Source organism: Cnephaeus nilssonii, assembly GCF_951640355.1.
Source record: "Cnephaeus nilssonii genome assembly, chromosome: 19".
Taxonomy (NCBI): Eukaryota; Metazoa; Chordata; class Mammalia; order Chiroptera; family Vespertilionidae; genus Cnephaeus; species Cnephaeus nilssonii.
The window spans coordinates 7,963,157-7,984,587 of NC_137090.1; the positions used below are offsets into that span (position 1 = coordinate 7,963,157).

Sequence of the window (21,431 nt, forward strand, 5' to 3'; positions counted from 1 at the left end):
TGTTTTGAGATGGAACCTTATCACTTATGAACTGTTGATGGCTTGAAGCCAGAAGCTAAACTGTTATTTTTCAACCAGAGGCCCAGTGCATGAAATCTGTGCATGGGTAGGGTCCCTAGCAGCTACTGGCCGGGAGTGTCTCCCTTCCCCTGGCCGCCTGCTGCCGCCACCACCGGCCCCACCCCCTGGTCAAACTCCCGGTCGAACTCCCAGTCGAGGGGACAATTTGCCTATTAGGCTTTTATTATATAGGATTGTCAATTATTTCTTAACTGTGATTTTAAAGACAGAAGCTAGAATTTGTCCTGGGGACAAACTTTTCCTCTGTTTTGGGAGGAAGTTGGTTGGGCTCTCTCTTAGTCAAGTTGATATAAAATAAGTACCCACTTGTCCCTGGTATAATCTCAAACTCTGGTGAAATAATCCAGGGCCAACTGCAGGGATGAGGAGGGCCATTCAGTCTGTCAGGCTTCCCAGTAAGAGATTTTGGGTGTTACATTCTTTTAGAGAGGATCTGAACTTCCTGCTGTCAGTTGGCTGAGGGCATCACTGATCAGGGACCACTTTAAACTAAATTCTCCATTTAAGGTTTTCAGATTACACACAGACCTGAGTAAATACAGACAACAAACTATGTCAGGCTAGTTGTGGCTACAAATTCTCAGGGAAGATTTATTTTTTCCTCTGCACAAAGCACCAAGGTTGAGACAGAAAATTTTTCTTACTGGACCCTCCTGCATGGTGGCTTTATCTATCATGTACCCTTATTCTGAAGGCATAGTTCTTCAGTATACTAGGTTTATGTGGTTATTTCCTATTAATAGTCCCACTTTAGACAAGCCCTAGACTCTCATCTCCTGTACCTTTACAGACACCATAAGGGAAGCTTAATATCTCCATGACTGAGCAGAATTCCACAGGGTGAAAAGACAGCTTTCTCACTTACTTCTCTCTTAAGGTTCCTGTTTTCATTTCCTTTTATATCTCTGAGAAGTCTTTCTTTTCATAATAGGTCTGCAATAGGTTTTAAAAAATACATACATACATATATAGATAGACACATAGGGAAGAAGGGAGGGAGGGAGGGATGGAAGAGGGAGAGGGGGAGGGAGAGAGGAAGGAAGGAAGGAAGGAAGGAAGGAAGGAAGGAAGGAAGGAAGGAAGGGAGGGAGGGAGGGAGGGAGGGAGGGAGGGAGGGAGGGAGGGAGGGAGGGAGGGAGGGAGGGAGATAGATAATGCACTTTAGTTGTTTCCACTAAGAACATCTGGGATAGTGGCATTAGGAGTATCCAGTCTGCCATACTCCATGTCATTGAACTCCTGGGTTGCAAATCTCACTTTCTTAACATGACTAGCAAAAACAGCAGTCAAGGGGCACAGAGAACCCCCCCACAAATGCTTCTTCTCTCCTTTAAATTAGGCATCAGCACTTTTATTCATTCACTCATTTGTCATTCATATGGTAAGTGAATATCAAGTGCTTACTATGTTTGAGCCACTATGAGACAACAAACTACCAACTCACTGAAGTATGCACCAAATGAGTACAAATCAAAGCTTGAAAATGCCAGATTAACTACGTAAAATACAATAATGCAAGTTCACTGCACCCGGATCTTTAAATGTCTTATTATAGAAATTCTCAAACAAACACTAGAGTAGTTAGAACAGTATAATAAATCCCCATATATCAATTTTCCAGCTTCAACAAATAACTCATGGCCAAACTTCCTTCATCTATACTTCCCCCCTCCCTCTCCTTCCATCCCATTTTATTTGGAAGCCAATCAAAGACATCATATCCTTTCACTTATAACTATTTCACTAAGTAAACCAGGTTTTAAAGCACAGAGACCATGACTTTTTTCTGACTTAACTCTGTGTTATATCAAGTATCTAGAACCACAATGCATACAAACACCCACAGTTCTTATGTGCCATCCTTCTCAACCAATCAGAGCAAGTATCCTGACTGAGATGTCTGGGAAAGACAACTCTTCCCCACAGACTGCAGATTCTCTATGTGTCAATTCTGGGCTGCAACAGCTTATCCGTAATGAGGGGGGAAAGTCCAAAGTCCTCTTAAAATGACAGTGCTTATGACAGCTCTCCAAAATACTGGCCATACTTAACATTAATCATTAACACCCTCAGCAGAGTCTATCTATGAGGTAAAAATGTGCCTCCCATTAGTCATAAGGACGTTTGGATCTGATAAATATTTTGCAGTCATCCAACAGCCTGGAATATCAAGAGTTGTAAATTCATGACTTACATGTAAATAAGAGTCAACAGGATCTGTATCTAGTCCTCAAGTGTAATTCAGAAAACATAACTGCTGTGAAATGCTACCCTGATTTCCTGTGATCATATTATAAGATATAAAAACCTACCAAGGCATAAAACTCATCGTGATAGAGGAGCCATCAATTTTTCCTGTCCTTACGTAAACATGTAGAAGTCTTCGCAACAGAAATTTTCTACTCAACAAAGGAGTAGATTGGATGACTGAACCCCATGAAATAGTGCTAATGTCCCATATTAATTTAAATTTGAAATCTCAAAAACCTACAAACACTAGCCAAAAAACTGGTGGAATAACACATAGACGAAGTTATTTCTCTAAAATATTCAAAATGATTTTAAGCATTCTAATGAAATTTTAACTCACTTAAACATAATTGGATCCAGACATAAGGAAGAATTGTGCTAAAGAAGAGAACTTCAAAAATTATTATGTTAAACAACTGCACTTATATTCCTTTTTTGTTATAAAGCTAATTCTTTATTTAAATAATGCTTCTACACACCTGGATCATATGCCTTAGTGTATGAACCTCTTAGCTGAAACTAAATCACTGTAAAATGTGTATAATTTAAACAGTACAATTTTCCAGTGACTTTAATCAAATCTCCTTCTTCCCCACTAAGCAATAAAACAAATTAATTTTGTGAATACACATATACAGAACATGTGTTTATAAAAAGTTCTTCACTGCAGGTTTTAACTGTGACATCCATTTTCAGAGTAATTTACAGCTTTTTAATAAGCAGTAAGATCTGCTTATGATGTATCCAGTCATTATTGGTGAACTCTCAGTGAGTGCTGGCTGATGTCTATATATACATATATGTAATGTTCCATAGATATCATATTCCATATTATCATATTCCATATATATATGTGTATATGTGTGTGTGTGTGTATATATATATATCATATTCCATATATACATGGAGTATCATTTGGCCATAAAAAATCAGGAAGTCCTGCTATTTGGAACAACATGGTGGACCTTGAGGGCATTATGCTAAGTAAATAAGCCAGACAGAGAAAAACAAATACTGCATGGTATCACTTATACGTGGAATCTGAAAGAGGAGAAGAAGGAGGAGGAGAAGTTGTCAAACTCATAGAAACAAAGAGTAGAAAAGTGGCTGCCAGGGGCTGGGGGGTGGAGGAAATAGGGAAATGTTGGTAAAAAGGACAAATTTTCGGCTATAAAATGAATAATGTCTGAGTATAAAATGTAAAACATAGTGACTATAGTAGATAACACTGTATTGTATAATTACATTTTATTAAGAGAATAGAACTTAAATATTCTCGCCTAAAAGAAAAAAAATAATTGAAAAAAAGCATTGTTCTTTATCACCATTGTGACTTATTATGTAGCCACATCTGTCTTTTTAGGTACCCAAATTATTCATGGAGATTGCAAATATTCTTCATGTATATATTAGGATGAAAAAATTTGCCAAGGCAGGTGCAAGAGCTAAAAGAACAACACCCTTTCTTGTTTCCTTTTGTTACCTCTGTTGAAAAAAAGAAGCCACCCTTGAGAAAAGCCTCTAAGAAATGCCTCTAGTGGTAATTTCTAGGGGGCAAGGCAAGGTGGACTGTGGTGCCAATCCTCAGGTGAGATGTCAGCAGAGGAGGAGTTTCTCTCCTGTGAACACTATAAAAGGCAGTTCACTCACCACAGAGGGACAGACTCTGCTCCACCCATCCTGAAGCTACAGGTGCTCCCTCCTAGAATCCCCAATGGATTTCACACACAGAAGCTTGCAAAGAAGCCTGAGTTCCTCCTCGCAGGCCTCTATGGTCAACATGTATAGGACTGGGAGCAGGCAGCTCCTGGGGACGGCACCCAGCGTCTATGGGGGAGCTGGAGGCCACGGCACCCGCATCTCAACCTCCAAAAGCTTGGTGAGCTATGGGAATGATCTCAACAGAGGCGACCTGTTTTTTGGCAATGAGAAGATGGCCATGAGAAACCTCAATGACCGCCTAGCAAGCTACCTAGAAAAAGTGCGGTCCCTGGAGCAGTCCAACTACAAACTTGAGATGCAGGTTAAGCAATGGTACGAATCAAACTCGCCCAGCACCAGTCGGGACTACGGTGCATACTACAAACAAATTGAAGAGCTGCAAGCTCAGGTAAGGGATAATGCTGTGTTTTCCACTCCGTTATTTAGTTGCATGATATATCAAGAGGGCATATACATTAGGTGGGTCCAAATGGATGTTGTAAAGCAAATTAGGCTGAAATGCAACATCTATAAAAATGGTATATTCTAGCCCTAACTGGTTTGGCTCAGTGGATAGAGCGTCGGCCTGTGGACTGAAAGGTCCCAGGTTCAATTCTGGTCAAGGGCATGTACCTTGGTTGCGGGCACATCCCCAGTGGGAGGTGTGCAGGAGGCGGCTGATCGATGTTTCTCTCTCATTGATGTTTCTAGCTCTCTATCCCTCTCCCTTCCTCTCTGTAAAAAATCAATAAAATATATATTTTTTAAAATGGTATATTCTATCATCTACCCTGACTACATAATAGGATGACTGTAAATCATACTTTTTAAAGTTTTAAAATCTAATTATATGTAAAATATAAAAATTTTATCCTCCAATCTTATACTCTGTATTTTTGTCATAGTTTACTAAGTCAGGGCTAAGAGAATAGTAAGACTTTTTTTCTGAAAAAGCTAAATTTTTAAGTGATAATAAGTCTCTCTTAGTTTTTCACCTAGATCCCATCAACTCTTGAAACCCCCGTCAATTTTGAGAGTTTCCTCCTTTCATTTATATAAATGGTACAATATAAATATTAGAATGCTGTATCATAGATTTCAATGATAAAGTTATTCAGGGTAGAAATGAGAGGGAGGGGTATGGGTCTTAATGATACCTGGATTTTTAAATGTCCTATTTAATAATCTGATCATCAACAGCAAGCAGAGCAGACACCACTTCTATAGTAATAAAATGTTCTATTGCCCCCAATTAAAATTTATGGCAACTGTATCAGAACCATGTCATTCAAGAAAGGTGGAGTTCTCAGTTTTATTGATTGTGTGGAATAAAAGAAGACTTTGCTCCTAATTGAAGATTTCAGATATGATTCAGAGCACTTGCACTGCTGAAATATTCTTATCTAATCAAAAAAAAGTGTCCCTTTTCTTTTCCTTTCTATTTTAACATTCGTTTCCCTTTAGAGCAAAGGCCACTTACCAGCAAGTCTCTTTTTCTTGTGTTGTATTAGACAGCAGTACAATTTGATGCAGATTCTACAGGAAGTTACTTTGGTGTTTCAGGAACTCTGTGGGTGTGAGAGGCAAAGGTGCTTAAATGGTCCTTTCTGCCAACAGGTCATTCTTCTCCGGCTCCCACTAAACACATTCAAAATCAGCCAACCATTCCCCCTACCTGTCTCATGGTTCATGTTTCTGAATCCACTACGGATTGCCCCAATTTCTTCCATTTAGCTGGGCAGCCTCTGTATTTGAAGGAAGGCAGCTCTTTCTAGGATGGGATAAGCTGAAAGAGATATGTCATTATAACATTTTCTACAAGCAGACTTCTGATCCATGTGCATCTTAGAGAATTCACCCAATAGGTAACAGCTACTTAAGAGCAGGGGCTTATCTACCCTGATAGCCCCAGCGCATAGCACAACTCCCACCACATAAGTGTCCATTCATCAGCCAATATTTAGTCGACACTAACTAGGTGCTAGTTACCATGCTGGACAGTGGGAAATATGATGGTAAACATAATGTGATTTAGGAGGAAACAGGCATGGACAAGGCAACGTTTATCCCACACTCATGGGGGGCTGTGTAGGGCAATGAGAGCACAAGCAGTTCATCCACCCAGTTCTGTTTCGAGGAAATCGTGAAGGCTTGAAGCAATGAATGTTTAAGCTGAGACGTGGAGGAGGAGGAAAAAGAGGAGGGGTTCACCGAGGGAGAGGAGCTCAGAGAAATGTTCTAAGCAGGAATAAAGGCAAGGCACTCAATAAGGTTTGATGTCAAGTTGAATTAAAATCTCCTTTGATGAAATCACAAGAAAGCTGACCAAACTGTGAGACTAGCATTGCATTTTACAAATCTATTATGTTCAATAGCCACATCATTATTCTTCCTTTCCATTTTCATGTGGAAGTTATTGAAATGAACATCATCTCTGATAGAATAGTAGGCGTGTCTGAGTATCAATGCAATCATTTAAACTCCTATCCATTTGAAAATGCCATTCTTTCTCATGTGTTTTCCAGATTAAAGATGCTCAACGGCAACATGCTCTGTGGGTCCTGAAAATTGATAATGGCAAACTGGCGGCTGAGGACTTCAGACTGAAGTAGGTTCTCTAATACCCTGGCAAAAGTTCCTGAAAAGGAATGTCTTTTAGTAGTCCTTCATGGTACTAAGCTTTCCACTGTTGGTAAAGGAGCTACCACTAAATATTTCCACAATCTTGGCATTTTCAGGGTGTTACAAACTATCTGGTACAGTCCCTCTCCCACAGTCTTAAGGTTTCGTTACCCAGCGTGTAAATGAATACCTCCAGGAACTGCTACTGTTCTTGTTGGTTAGCTCTACTTGTTAGAATGTTCTTTTTTAGGAACCCAGCATCCACCTTCTCACATACTGAACCTAATTCTGCCCTTTGGAGTAATAACAAAGCAATTTACACCTCTGCAGACCCTATCCAGTCTGGCTCAGTGAATAGAGTGTCAGTCTGCGGACTGAAGGATCCCAGGTTCCATTCCGGTCAAAGGCACATGCCCACGTTGCGGGTTCAGTCCCCAGTGTAGGGCATGCAGGAGGCAGCTGATCAATGATTCTCTCTTATCATTGATGTTTCTATCTCTCTTTCCCTCTCTCTTCCTCTCTGAAATCAATAAAAAATATATATTTAAAATTAAAAATAAACTCTGCCTAGGTGCCCGTCTGTTATCTAAAGAGAGAGTCATTTGTCTACCTTAGTAATTCTGCAAATGAGTCATCCATGTTCCTCCCACTGCCTACAAGCGTATGCCCAAAGTTCCAGAGGTGACGTGACGCATGATGCTTTCTAGATTTCCAGTGTTTTACAATATAGTCTGACCAAGCAAAGAACTAGGACTATGATTAAATCAGTCCAAACTGCTCCCTCTCTTGTAGTCATATCACACTACATGTAATCAGAGTTGTACCTCAGAAAATGCTTGTACACTAGGGCTTCCTCACCTGAACTTGTACAATGAATCTGCACTAACGAGTCCCTTATGTTTTAAAAGGGTGGCATCTTAATGCTACAGGGAATCAAAAAGAAAAAAAAAAATGAGAGCAGATCTGAAGATTAAAGCAGTAAAAGTTCATTAATTCCAGTCAACATTTGATTGTTCTATTGCATTATCACTTTTTAAACATTACTACTTTAATAAAAATGGGAACATATAAAATTTTAGAAGGGAATGCATAAATTTTTAAGATAATTTACTTTGGACACATCTGTTTACAAAGTAATAAAAATAAATTGATCATGTATATTCATTAATTTAATTACTTTAATATCAATGAGAACCCTTTGCTGACACAATAATTAAAGTAATTTTTTATTATTTTTAAATATATTTTTATTGATTTCAGATAGGAATGGAGATGAAGAGAGATATAGAAACATCAATGATGAGAGAGAATAATTGATCAGCTGCCTCCTGTACGCCCCTTACTGGAGAGAGAGCCCACAACCGGGGCATGTCCCCTGACCTGGAATTGCACCATGACCTCCCAGTTCATGGGTCAACAGTCAACCACTGAGACACACCAGACGGGCACAAATTTTTTCTTTGTAAATATATCCTAGAATTTAAAAATGTTTTTCATTGATTTCAGAGAGGAAGGGAGAGGGAGAGAGAGATAGAAACATCAATAATGAAAGAGAATCATTGACCGACTGTCTCCTGCACGTCCCCTACTGGGGATGGAGCCCACAATATGGGCATGTGCCCTGATCGGGAAACAAATTGTGACTTCCTGTCATGGATCTACTCTCAACCACTGAACCACACAGGCTGGGCTAGGAACTTTTTAAGGTAATTTCAGATTGATTTTTTTTTAACCAAATCACAGAGATTATATATGGGGCAAATTATCTGATTCCTAGGTTCTCAGGAACATTTTTGAAATGTATAAAGAGGGACACAATAATGTATTGAAATTGAAATCCTCATATACCACACATATAAACCTATCTCACTATATTAAGATTATCTCTTCTATAATGGTTTCAGAAGGACTCTGCTTATTAATTCACAGGTATGAGACTGAAAGAGGGATGCGCCTAACAGTGGAAGCTGACCTCCAGGGCCTGAGTAAGGTTTATGACGATCTAACCCTAAACAAAACAGACTTGGAGATGCAAATTGAAGAACTGAATAAAGACCTGGTTCTCCTCAAAAAAGAACATCAGGAGGTAAAAAATAAATAAATAAATTTCAGAAGCAGTATTGGGAATTGTGGAAAGAGGAGAAGAAAGACGATTGGGTGGTGGTGGTGATGGTGAAGATGACAACAATAATGATGTTACCCCTAACTTCTTTTCATAAGATTTCTATCAGGGTTAAATAACTTAGAGAAATATCTGGACCATAAAAAGCCCTGCCTATTATGTTCTTCCTTTTTTTACTCACTCCCAGTGAAAAAAGCCATAAAATATATAAAGTCTTTTCTGCCCAGCCTCTTCTGAGAATACACTTCAGACTATAACCAGCCAGGATTTTCATTCTCGTAGGAAGTGGACAGCCTACGCAAACAGCTGGGCAATACTGTCAGTGTGGAGCTGAAGGCTGCTCCAGCCCTGAACCTCAGTGCCATCATGGATGAAATGAGGCAGAAATATGAAGTCTTGGCCCAAGAGAACCTTAAGAAGGTCAAAGAAGAGTTTGAGATACAGGTAATAGCATAATTATAAAAAATAAGCAAATGTGTAGAAGTTGTCCTCCACAAAGAGGTAACTCTTTTTCTTCCTTCCTTTTTTTCCTTTCTTTCTTTCTGCCTTTTTTCCCTTATTTATTTTTTTCATTTTTGGAATTTTAGACTGAAACTCTGCAGCAACAAGTCTCAGTGGACACTGCAGAATTAAAGGAATCGGAGGTTCAAGTAAAGGAGCTGAGACGCACCTACCAGAACTTGGAGATAGACCTCAAGTCCCATCTCAGTATGGTAAAGCACATCTAACTTCCAGCTCTCGATGTCATGTCTGTCTTCTAAGTGCCTGCGTTAGGAAGTTTGAAAATAAGAAATAACCCCTCCCCTTACAAAGCTGGCAGGGAAACAGGCCAAACAACAGATTTGAATGAAAGAACAGAAAGAAATCAAGGGAAAGGGCAATGTATTACAAGGATGCAGAGGAAGAAGATCGGGAAGACTTACAGGGAAAGTGGCATTTCAACTAGTCTGAAAACTTTAGATTAATTTTTAAACTAGAGAATAGGAGTAAAGACATTCTAGGCAAAGCAAATCAGTCCGCATGTGATAAATTATGCTGTGGTAACAACCCCAAAATCATAGCGGCTCACAACACTGCATCCATCATGGTTTGGCTGCAGCTCTGGCAGGGGCACGTCAGTGTTGTGGCCCAAAGAAAAGAGCAATAGTCAGACCATGTGATCCCTCTTAAAGCTTCTCAGAAAAGGCCATTGTCAGTTTCACTTGCATCTCATTAGCCAAAGAAAATCCTATGACCAAGCCTGGTGTCAACAGCATGAGGAAGGCTAATCCTCCAGATGAAGTGGCACCATAAACCGCAGGGAGGGGAAGCAAATATTGAAAACAATGATACAATATACAGTAAGAGAACAGTGAGTGCAAAGCTAAAAACAGACAAACAGAAAAACAAAGAGCTAATGGTCCTAGCTGACTGACTGGGGTTGCCTAGAGGAAGAGAGTGGGAGACAAAGCCAGAATTATGCATGATGCCCATAACTAGCTACAGAAATTCCTCTCAAAAGATTAAACTTGAGCCACCTCTTAAATCAAGCCCTCAAGTAAGAAATGTCCACTTTTTCTTGTGCTCTAGAAACAATCTTTGGAGCAGACACTGCAAGATACCCAAGCTCGTTATCAGAGCCAGCTGGCCGCCCTCCAGGCCCTGCTGAACTCCATAGAGGCCCAACTGATGCAGATTCGAGCTGATACAGAACGCCAGAGCAAGGAATACAATGAGCTCCTTGACATGAAGATCAGGCTGGAGCAGGAAATTGCTACTTACCGGCGCCTTCTGGAAGGAGAGGAGCTGTAAGGACCTTATTAGAATCCAGGGATATGTCTACACGATGTGCTATTTTAATGTCCACACGTTAAACCCTGTCACTCATTCCCCAGCATCAATGCAATGCCTACCACAAAATCAATTACACACATACACCAACACCAACAACAAAACAAAAATATATCCAAAAGTGCACACACCCCAAAAATACCAAATACAGGTTTTGTACTTGAGGCTGTGTTATTAGAGATGATAAAGATTATGCAAATGTTAATTTTTATAATTAATACATAATTGCAAGCAAAATAACTTTTTAAAGTTCTCACTGAGAGGTCATGAACTGCACCACCAGCCAGAGGTCTGTGGGAACCAGCTGAAGAATCACTGGTGTTGCAGCTGCAACTGTCTTCAAATACCACACCCAAGAAAGTCACAAGGGAACACAGATTTCAACTTCTATTATAGCTGGACTATTTTAATTAGAAAAATGTCTAGCATGTGTTAAATGAGTCAGTTTGGAAGCTATGTATTTTTCAAGTTAAAAAGTAAGATACTCTGTCCTAGCCGGTTGGGCTCAGTGGATAGTTTGGCCCTTGAACTGAAGTGTCCTGGATTCGATTCTGGTCAAGGGCTCGTGTGCCTCGGTTGCAGGCTGGATCCCCAGCCCTGGTCAGGCCACGTACAGGAGGCAACCAATCAATGTGTCTCTCTCACATCGTTGTTTCTCTCTCTGTGTCTCTTCCCCTCCCTTCCACTCTCTCTAAAAATCAATGGAAAAATATCCTCAGGTGAGGATTAACAACAACAAAAAGACACTCAAGTTAGAAGAGACAAGCATAATAAAAGGGGGGAAAATACAAACACAGAATAAAACACACATCACTCAGACTTTATTTTGAAACAAAAAAGAGGACCGGTGCTTCATTTTCAAAATGACAATAACACTTTTTTTCTGTTTCTTTTTCTTTTCTTAAAAAAAAAAGCATCCTGGAGGAGAAAGCAGGTAAGTGTTCTAATTTCACACATTTCCAGTAAGACTAAATTCTCACTCAATAGCTTACCGCTTCTTATCTGCCACTGGTGAAAAGTAAATGGAGATCAGTTCTCAAGTGAACTGGTATTACCCTCGGAATTCTGAAAATCCAGCACATCACATAAAGGAGACCTCCCTGTGGGAAATTTGTCACACCCCCATGACAGGGTAATTTTCTTGGCCCTATGCTACTGTTGTCCTGAAACATCCTGAAATCTTGAAAATGAAAAGTAAGGTGAAAATGTGCAATATGCTTAATTCAATATTGTATATTTCTCTTTGGGGTAGGGAGAGTAGAAAATGTATAAATTTGCGGAGAGTGGCACCTTTTCTGCATTTATTTTTAAAATGGACTTAAGATCATTTAAGAAAGAGAACTTTTGTCTAAAAGAAGGAAGTACATACAAAATAATTAAAAGTTGAATATTATAAACTAGCAGAGTTATGTGTCTGAATTAACATTTTATATTTCAATCTAAATTTAGATGTAAAGAAAACCAGGAAGATTAAGACAGTGGTGGAAGAAGTAGTGGATGGCAAGGTCGTGTCATCTGAAGTCAAAGAAATGGAAGAAAGTATATAAAGCCCTGCCAGGAGGAGCCGCTGCTGAGAAGGGGAGCTCCTACAGGCGAGCGGCCATCAGAAAGCACCATTGACGCTTGAGTGGTGGGGTGGAGGGGGTAGCCCACCTATTAATCAGTCTCTGTAATTGAACACAAATGTTTTACTCAAAGGAGCTGTAAATTGCCAGCAAAAGTGAAATCCAATGAGCAGTAGGATATTTAAAACATCATTACTGCCATCTTTACCATGAAATATGAATTACAAGCTACAGACCACCTAATATCAATTCATTAATGGTCCTGAAAATTACAGCACATTTCAGTGATACTAAACCTCAGGAAGCAGAGGGTCTATGCAAATAAACCTCTTTCTCTCAAATTTCTTCTGTTTTTGAGCTGCAAAATCTCCTTTCTGGGGCCCCTGGATTCTTGATAAAGGTAATTTCGTGGTTAATTTCATAGAACTCATCCTCAAGAGTGACCCCTGGGGTCCTTGTTCATCCTCATCTCAAAAGCACAGCATAAATCAGCAGTAACTCAATATTCTTTCACTCATTCACAGGACCTTAAGTTTTTGTTCACACAAAAGTGAAAAATGGTATGGACCATGTGATCACTGAATTGCAGAAACTGGAAGGTTTATCAGTCTTTAACTCAGGTGCCAAATTCTGAAATTAAAGACCAGAAAAGTACCCAATCTATACTAATAAAAGGGTAATATGCTAATTAGACCAGCCGTCTTCGGGATGTCCTTCCTGACAAAGCTGCGCCTGGCCAAAGCCGCCCAAAGTCATGGGCACCTGTGGCTATGGCCAACCCCAGAGAAGCCGCCCCCGGTCACAGGCGTCTGTGTACAGCCGGGTGAAGCTGCCTGCAGTTCTGGGCTGGCCCAGGTCCCAGGCAAAGCTGGCCCAGGTCCCAGATGCCTGTGGTTGGCCAGAGGGAGGGAAGCCCAGATCCCGGGTGTCTGCAGCCGGCCAGAGGACAGAAGCCTGGGTCCCGGGTGCGGGGGCCGAGGCAGAGGCAGTTAGGGGCAATCAGGCCTTCAGGGGAGCAGTTAGGGGTGATCAGGCTGGCAAAGGAGCAGTTAAAGGTGATCAGGCCGGCACGGGAGCAGTTAGAGGTGATCCGGCAGGCAGGAAGAGATGGTTAGGGGTGATCAGGCAGGCAGGAAGAGGTGGTTAGGGGCGATCAGGTAGGCAGGCAGAGGGGTTAGGAGTCAGCGGTCCCAGATTGCAAGAGGGATGTCCCAGACTGAAGAGGGTGCAGGCTGGGCTGAGGGACCCAACCCCCGTGCATGAATTTTGTGCACTGAGCCTCTAGTCAGATATAAGAAGATGAGCACACATTGTACTTAATAAAAACCTAAAGATTTACAAACACCACATAAATAATTATCTCCATTTTGAGTATTCCGGAAACTCTACGAAAATGAAGATATAATCTTTTTTAACAGTTCACCCTGCTTCTAGTCATTTTCCTCTCTGCCTCAACTTATGTAATCACTTTGCCAACAAGACCAACATTGTTTCTGTTTTATGCATTCCCACCTTCCTACATTTTTACGGCTGTCAACGAAATTATTTTCACTTCTAAAAACTCCAGAATAGAGGTATGATTATTTAATATGTCCCTCCCTCCAACCCCCCCCCCCCGAAAAAATAAACACTGAAGAATAAGTATTTCTTTCCAACTTCTGAAGTTGCTCCCCATTTATAATTGAATTCAGAATAAATCTTGGCCAAAGCATATCAGAAAATTAGAGCAAAGTCATTTTCAAATGAAATTAACTTTAAATGACACTTTCAAGCATATTAAGGATTAAGTTCTTTCAAGTGAAATAACTCCAGGAGTGCGTGGATAAAGTTTAGCCAAACACTAGACTGACTCAGGATAAAAAAATTAATTAGACATAGTCCTACCTGAGAAACTTACAGACCAGGATAATATATAATATGTACAGAAACATAAAGGTATAATGTGTAAACACAATGTATAGATATCAAGCAAAATTATTTAGATTTACATATATACATTAGAGTTGGAAAGTATACATTTCAACACAAAATTGGTTCCAAGTTCAAAAACTGAAGTTAATCATTTTCCCGTATTATGTGATCAAGTCACTAAGGCACACTTTGAACTTGGTACATTCCTTCTGACTCTGTAAGCAAGTGATAGCTCACTTTTATTTTATACAGGCAATTTGGAGAAGAAAAATTCCTTATGACAACCATCTCTACTCCACCCAGATTTCCTTTTTTATATATCAAATATGTAATGGGCACAATTATTCAATTATTTCTATACCAGTGAATTTTCAATATGCATTAATCATTTAGATGTTGAGTTGGTCAAAAAAGGGGGGACACTATATTTTTGAATGGAGAGAGTGAACTTTTCAACTGCAACACCCATTTCGTGATCTATAAAAGGGTAGCCTTCGTGCCTGGCCGACACTGCTTCCTCTCAGGTTCTGGCCACCTTCCCCAGGCTGTGGATCTCGCCAGCACCACCATGTCACTCTTAGTGCAGAACTCGGAGCTGTCCAGGCAGCTGTCTGCCCAGAGTGGGACACTGGGCAGAGCCAGGGGCATGTCTGCCTCCAGTGTCGGAAGTGGCTATGGGGGAAGTGGTCTTGGCTTTGGAGGCAGCTATGGGGGAGGTTTTTCTGCTGCTTCCATGTTTGGTTCTAGTTCAGGCTTTGGTGGTGGCTCTGCAGGTTCCTTCGCAGGAGGGCTGGGCACTGCTTATGGAGGAGGCCTGGGGATTGGATTTGGAGGAAGCCCAGGAGGGGGCTCTCTGTGTCTTCTCTCTGGCAATGATGGAGGCCTTCTTTCTGGATCAGAAAAGGAAACCATGCAAAATCTTAATGGTAGATTGGCTTCCTACCTAGATAAGGTTCGAGCTCTAGAAGAGGCTAATACTGAGCTAGAAAACAAAATTCATGAATGGTACGAAACACGAGGATCTGGGACTGAAGATCCTGGGTCACAGAACGATTACAGTAAATATTATCCACTGATTGAAGACCTCAGGAATAAGGTAACAATATGGTTTTTCGAGGGGCTTTGGGAATTATGTTGGTTTTTTGTTGTTGTTTTTGCTATTACAGTGTTCTAACAGTGATAATTTTTTCAATTCCACTATACTTGGAGAAATTTCTCATATTGAGATATTTAGTTTCATTTTACCATTTACCATAAAGGGACTCTATTTCCACTTTCTGTAGGAAATGTATGTTCCTTAACTTTTAAAATAATCCATCAATATATATTCTTTAAAAAATTTAATTGCCACACGGCTGATGGGGCTCAGTGGTTGAGTGTCGGCCTATGAACCAGGACGTCACAGTTTGATTCCCGGTCAGGGCACATGTCTGGGTTGTGGGCTCAGTCTTCAGTATGGGGCGTGCAGGAGGCAGCCGATCAATGATTCTCTCTCATCATTGATGTTTCTATCTCTCTCTTCCTCTCCCTTCCTCTCTGAAATAAATATATGTATATATAAATTTTAATTGCCTTAAACTCTTAATAAAATAGCATTTAACATCACCTAAAAATTATCTGTCAAAAACATATCTGTGTAATACTGGTACTTTAGGGTGTTACTTAGTGTGTCCTCCCCTGTTTTGCCAGATCATCTCTGCCAACACTGGAAATGCCCAGCTCATCTTAAAGACCGACAATGCAAGACTGGCTGCCGACGACTTTAGAATGAAGTGAGTTGAATAAAAGATAGATTAATGGAAACTGACATGTCCCACCATTTCTTCTTATCCCCTATTTTCCTGCCTTCATTGATGGCAAATATTTCAAACTTTCTGCAGTTCACCTGCCCCAGACATTCAGTGTTCTGGTAAATTTACATTGAACATTCTAGAAAGTAACTAGATTCAAATACAACTCACACATTACAAGTCCTGAAGTATAAGTTGCTTACACATAGGGCTATGGATTAATTTCATGTCACTTCATGAATAATGTGCTATTGACTCATGATGTGACAAGATAATTCCACCAATTCCACCTAAAGCTCAACCTTCCGTGTATCAAAATGAATTAATAATGTTTTTGCCCGGGAGTTAAATGAAATGATCTTTTTCCTGATGACACATACACCTAAAATATTAACCATGCCCTGATTTTTATATTCTCTCCTCCTTCCCCCTACTCCACCCTCTGGACATAAAGAAGAAATACTAATGTCCCTTATGCTCCACAAAATTTCCACACAGAATGTTGTGGCGGTGATGATCCTGAGCCTATCAAATCCTGGTAAAAGCTACTAAAGAAGTATCAATGTTTGAAATTAAATCATGAGTAAAAGTTAAGCAAAAAAAAAAAAAAAAGTCTAGTTATCATTTTATTTTCAACTGCTTTTAGGATTCTGTCTGAAACTCCTAGAGACGTGCTGCTGCTGTTCACAGCCAGGGCAGCCGGCCAAGGGGGAAATTGTTCCCTGGGATGCAGTGCTATTGGGGTTCACTGTTGAGAGGAAAGTATCACCTCATAATTTTTTTTCAGTTCTCTCCAACTGAGCATTAAACTATGATAAAAAGGGGAAGGAACAGTTATAAAAGCAAAAACACAGCATCATACATTGCAATGCTGCCATTTTAAAATAGTCGCACAGATGTACGCACAATATAGCTCTGAAGAATGCAGGCACCTTATTCAAATGGGTGTGTTGATTCCCTAAACTGTTCTGCACTTGGTTTTCAGGTATGAGAACGAGCTGGCCCTGCGCCAGAGCGTGGAGGCCGACACCAACGGCCTGCGCCGGGTGCTGGACGAGCTGACCCTGGCCAGGGCCGACCTGGAGATGCAGATCGAGAGCCTAGTGGAAGAGCTGGCCTACCTGAGGAAGAACCACGAGGAGGTCAGTCACAAAGGGCTGCTTTAGTTTCAACTTTACAAATCTGGAGTTAGAGCAAATATGGAGAATACACATTTCCTTGTTAAAATGGCCATTTTAATTTTGTGTGTGTATGTGTGTGTGTGCGCGCGCTTGAGTTATGTGCCAGCTGCTGGTGGTGGTATTGATAGTAGTTCCTGTTAAAGTTTATCCAATTAAAGGCACTTTCTGAATTGGTCATTTTCATCATTAGGTAAGGACGGTAAGAATTTTAATTACCTTGATCAGTGATTTTTTTAAAAAGTTAAAAAACAAATTCTACCAATAATACATAACGTTATACATGTCAGAGAAAGCGGCATTACCCTGTGTGATACACACACAGAACTCTGATTTGCCACAGTGCCTATCAGAACCTGGTAGGTAGCATGGGCATTAGTCATGACTCTAGCAATAGGCTTCTAAGGAGGTTTCTACTGGAAATCAATGTCTGTGATAGAATCGGTGTGGAAGCCGAGGTACCGTCTGCTGCCCTCAGTTTGGCAGCTGTAGCTGAAACCCCCAATGTACTGTTCCTAGCAAGCCTTCCCTTCTTAGTAAGGCCCTGGGTCCCCAAGAAGCAGGGCCAACTCATTCATTGGGGATGGCAGGCACAGCACCTAGAGCCCATGGTAATTTCAGGGGCCCAGGAAAATGTCTTCAGTTCTTTTAAAATCAAAGAAAAATATTAGTTTTGGAGTTAAAAATGTTTTAATATATTGTATTAATATGTTTGACGTATACTAACTCAGTCATGAAACACAATGTGTAATATGTTATAGAGAAGAGGCCCACAAAATCATAATGGGCCCCCTGCACTCCTCTCTCACTTGCTGCCCCCAGGAGCTCCGAAGCTTCCAGTCTGCCGGCCCCGCCCAGGTCAGTGTAGAAATGAAGGCTGCCCCCGGAGTGGACCTCACCAGGCTCCTCAACAACATGAGGGCACAGTATGAAGCGATCGCTGAGCAGCACCGTAAGGACGCGGAAGCCTGGTTCGTGGAAAAGGTACCGCTGACGACAACCAAAGGCCTGGTTTGAGACCTTAGCAGAAAAGCACTCACTCCTGTCCTCCGGCTCCTCTTTTCTGTGGCAGAGCGGGGAGCTCAAGAAGGAGATCAGCACCCACACTGAGCAGCTTCAGTGCAGCAAGAGCGAGATCACCGACTTGAGACGCGCCTTTCAAAACCTGGAGATGGAGCTCCAGTCCCACCTCGCCGTGGTAGGGCCCGCGCAAAAAGACACAGCATCGTTTCGACTTCCCAAGAAAAAGTTGCATCCAACTTCTGTTCGGCCACTGGCTGCCTTCCTCGTTCAGCCCCCTCCATTGTTATGTCTGTGCCGTTTCTCTCCCACATGCAGAAGACATCTCTGGAGGACTCCTTGGCCCAAACCGAGGGGGACTACTGCGGCCAGCTGTCCCAGGTGCAACAGCTCATCCGCAGCCTGGAAGGGCAACTACTCCAGGTGCGCAGGGACACCGAGTGCCAGAACGCCAACCACCAGCGACTGCTGAACGTCAAGGCCAGCCTGGAGCTGGAGATCGAGACCTACCGCGACCTGCTGGATGCCGAAGCCCAAGGGTGAATAGATAACTGAGGTTGAAATAACCTCAGTGGCTGACCAACCCCCCAGTGGAGTTTGGGGGGCAGTGGAAGAAAGGGTTTTTTAGTTGACAAAAAATAACAAATCTAGTAAAAACAAGTCTTGGGCTTATTAAGCACTCTATACTTTGCAAAGTGTTGTCACCCATTATCTTACTTGATAATCCTATATAATAAAAGGCTACTATGCAAATTGACCAAACGTTGGAACGACTGGTCATTCTGACAAGCACTGACCACCAGGGAGCAGACGCTCAATGCAGGAGCTGCCCCCTGATGGTCAGTGTGCTCCCACAGGGGAAGTGCCGCTCAGCCAGAAGCTGGGCTCATGGCTGGCGAGCGCAGCGGTGGTGGCGGGAGCCTCTCCAGCCTCCGTGGCAGCGCTAAGGATGCTGGACTGATGGCTCCCCTGAGGGCTGGACTACAAGAGGGCACAGGCTGAGCTGAGGGATCTCCCCTCCCCCTCCGAGTGCACGAATTTTCGTGCACCAGCCCTCTAGTAATTCATAAAATGCTGGGATGAACCATGACACCACAGACAGAGGCACACTGCAAAGGAGTACTAGAAAATCACCCACCTGAGTTCTGATATCAATCTCTAGGTACTAAGAATGACACTTCAAATAACAGCCATCTGAACCTACTATAGCAAACTTTTTAAAAGTAATAGGAGCTTGACCCACTGGGAAGAACTCAGGGCTATAAATCAGAAAATCCAACTCTGAGACCAGGTCCTCCATTAATGGCCACTTTGCTTCATCTTGAGATCCAGATTTTGGCAGGGTTTGAAAATAAAGGTGCACTGTACCGACTGATTACTCTCAGGGTGAGTCATGCAATCACTCTTTTATTTTTTTCAGTTATAATACTAGGACATTGCGTTTTTTTGTTTTTGCCAATTGAGGTCTTTAAATTTTATTTTTCAGTTATAGTTTACATTCAATATTATTTTATATTTGTTTCAGGTATGCAGCATAGTGGTAAGACAATCACACTTTACAAAGCATTTCCCCTAATATTTCCAGTACCCACCTAGCACCATACAAGGTTATTATAACATTATCATTCGATTATTCTTGATAAAGAAATTTGGAATCCCTTCCTTATTTGTCTATAGTTTTAGGTACATTTCCAAGTTTTAATTCAAATAGCAAACTCCTTATTTCTCCTCATTCCAGAAAGCATGATGTGATATCATGTCCCTCGTTTTCTCTACAGTGACGGTGTGGATGAAACTTCATCTGTGACTGACTCCAAATCTGAAGCACAGTCCACTGAATCCTCTAAAGGTATGCAGATTCCCTAAGAATCACTTAGACTAAGTCACAATCATATTTATTAATGACTAAAACTATAAAATGTCATTGAATACTGCAGCATTATTAATAATTTAAAGTATATTTCTATTCTGAGCCAAGGAAAAACCATTTACGCATCCCTGCAGAAAAATGAGTAGTCTGTATTGTATTAAAATTTCTTGTAAGCCCAGGGGGGGAAAAAATCTACTCTGCAAAGAGGTATTATGAGCATCATAACTATATTTAAATGCTTAAACATATTTTCATTTGTGCATAGGACAACACTGAATGCATTTCTTTTCATTGAATAAAATACATTTTTTAGAATGTGAAAATCACTTTTGAAAGTTTAAATTTGATGGGTTTTATCAGTCAATACCTAAGAAGGTTAAGTTAAAAAACAACCAATTTTAGGTGAATATTTGAAACACTAACTTTTGCCCCCTTTGTTCCCTCTTTATCTTTAGACCCTACCAAACCCCGAAAAAGCAAAACAGTTATCCAGACCGTGGTGAACGAGGAGGTGGTCTCATCTCAAGTTCAGGAACTTGAAGAACTAATATAAAATTTCACAAGATCTGCCCCATGATTGCTTCCTTGGGCACAAGAAATTTACAAGTAGAAACTATTCCTTTCAGAGTAAGATGCTGTATGAGTTCAAGCTCTATTTTTGTTTCATTTTCTTTAGATTCCTATTCACTTTGAGTCCTTTCTGCCCTTCTGAAATAATACTCAACTATGAGTCATTGTGGCCGTGTTGGTGTTTATAACAAACCAAAATTGCCTTATAAATTTCTGGACCTGGAGTAGTCTTTTAATAAACTTTCTTCTAGTGACCTGGAACACGTTCTTAATCATAGGGCTTTGATCAAGTAGTACTGTCTTAATAAAATTAATTTTAAAAGATTAATGGTAATAATGTGACATCTGTACCTTCTTGATTCCAGCAATAATGTCAAGGGCATAGAGAGAGGTTTGTGAAATATTAATAAGAAAAGTAGATAAGCACTGGGATAAACATGTCAAGGTTTGAGATTAAGTTAAGAGGTTCCTTTTTGAAGTCCTTTCCTTTGTACATTATCCCATCAAGTTCACAGCAAAATTCTACTGTCCACTCTAGGGCATTAACAGTTGTCCTGTTAATTTTCTAGAACCTTCTTTCATTCAATCAAGAAACACGTATTGAACCCTTACAGTGTGCCAGACTGGAGACTCTTCCAGGAATGGCAATACAATGAGATAGGGCAAATAGAAGTTCAATGGACACATGGAGGAGAAAGTGGACAATATGTCAGGGGGCAACTAAATGTTTCATATAGAACTCGACCAGGCAGAGAAAGGAGAATGCGGACCGAGGAAACACATTGTCCACAAGGGTGTGAACAAATATTGCCGCAACGTCCTTTCTCCTATCTGATACCAGTGACACCAAGGTGGGGGCTTCTATTGGGCTGGGTCAGACACATGAGTCATTAACAGATGTCATGTGCTGGGTTGGAGCAG

The 21,431-nt window shown here is 40.9% G+C and overlaps 2 protein-coding genes and 1 long non-coding RNA gene across 3 annotated transcripts in view; 2 read left to right on the forward strand and 1 right to left on the reverse strand.

Annotated features, from left to right (window-relative positions):
- The first annotated feature begins 4,020 nt into the window (after positions 1–4,020).
- On the forward strand, positions 4,021–12,809 carry KRT20 (keratin 20). The gene is made up of 8 exons (XM_079798221.1): positions 4,021–4,441; positions 6,558–6,640; positions 8,584–8,740; positions 9,059–9,220; positions 9,364–9,489; positions 10,346–10,563; positions 11,521–11,540; positions 12,056–12,809. Exons 1-8 carry the CDS (start codon positions 4,046–4,048, stop codon positions 12,151–12,153), a joined length of 1,260 nt encoding a protein of 419 aa, XP_079654347.1. The 5' UTR covers positions 4,021–4,045; the 3' UTR covers positions 12,154–12,809.
- Positions 12,810–14,422: 1,613 nt separating this feature from the next.
- On the forward strand, positions 14,423–20,595 carry KRT12 (keratin 12). Its single transcript, XM_079798204.1, has 8 exons — positions 14,423–15,178; positions 15,772–15,854; positions 16,858–17,014; positions 17,873–18,034; positions 18,123–18,248; positions 18,389–18,609; positions 19,849–19,919; positions 20,396–20,595. Exons 1-8 carry the CDS (start codon positions 14,651–14,653, stop codon positions 20,491–20,493), a joined length of 1,446 nt encoding a protein of 481 aa, XP_079654330.1. The 5' UTR covers positions 14,423–14,650; the 3' UTR covers positions 20,494–20,595.
- Positions 14,867–21,431, reverse strand: part of LOC307115179 — a 36,286-nt gene continuing 29,721 nt past the window's right edge. The window contains exon 3 of the long non-coding RNA XR_013815085.1: positions 14,867–14,972. This is a non-coding gene — a long non-coding RNA (uncharacterized lncRNA). The remainder of the gene's footprint in view (positions 14,973–21,431) is intronic.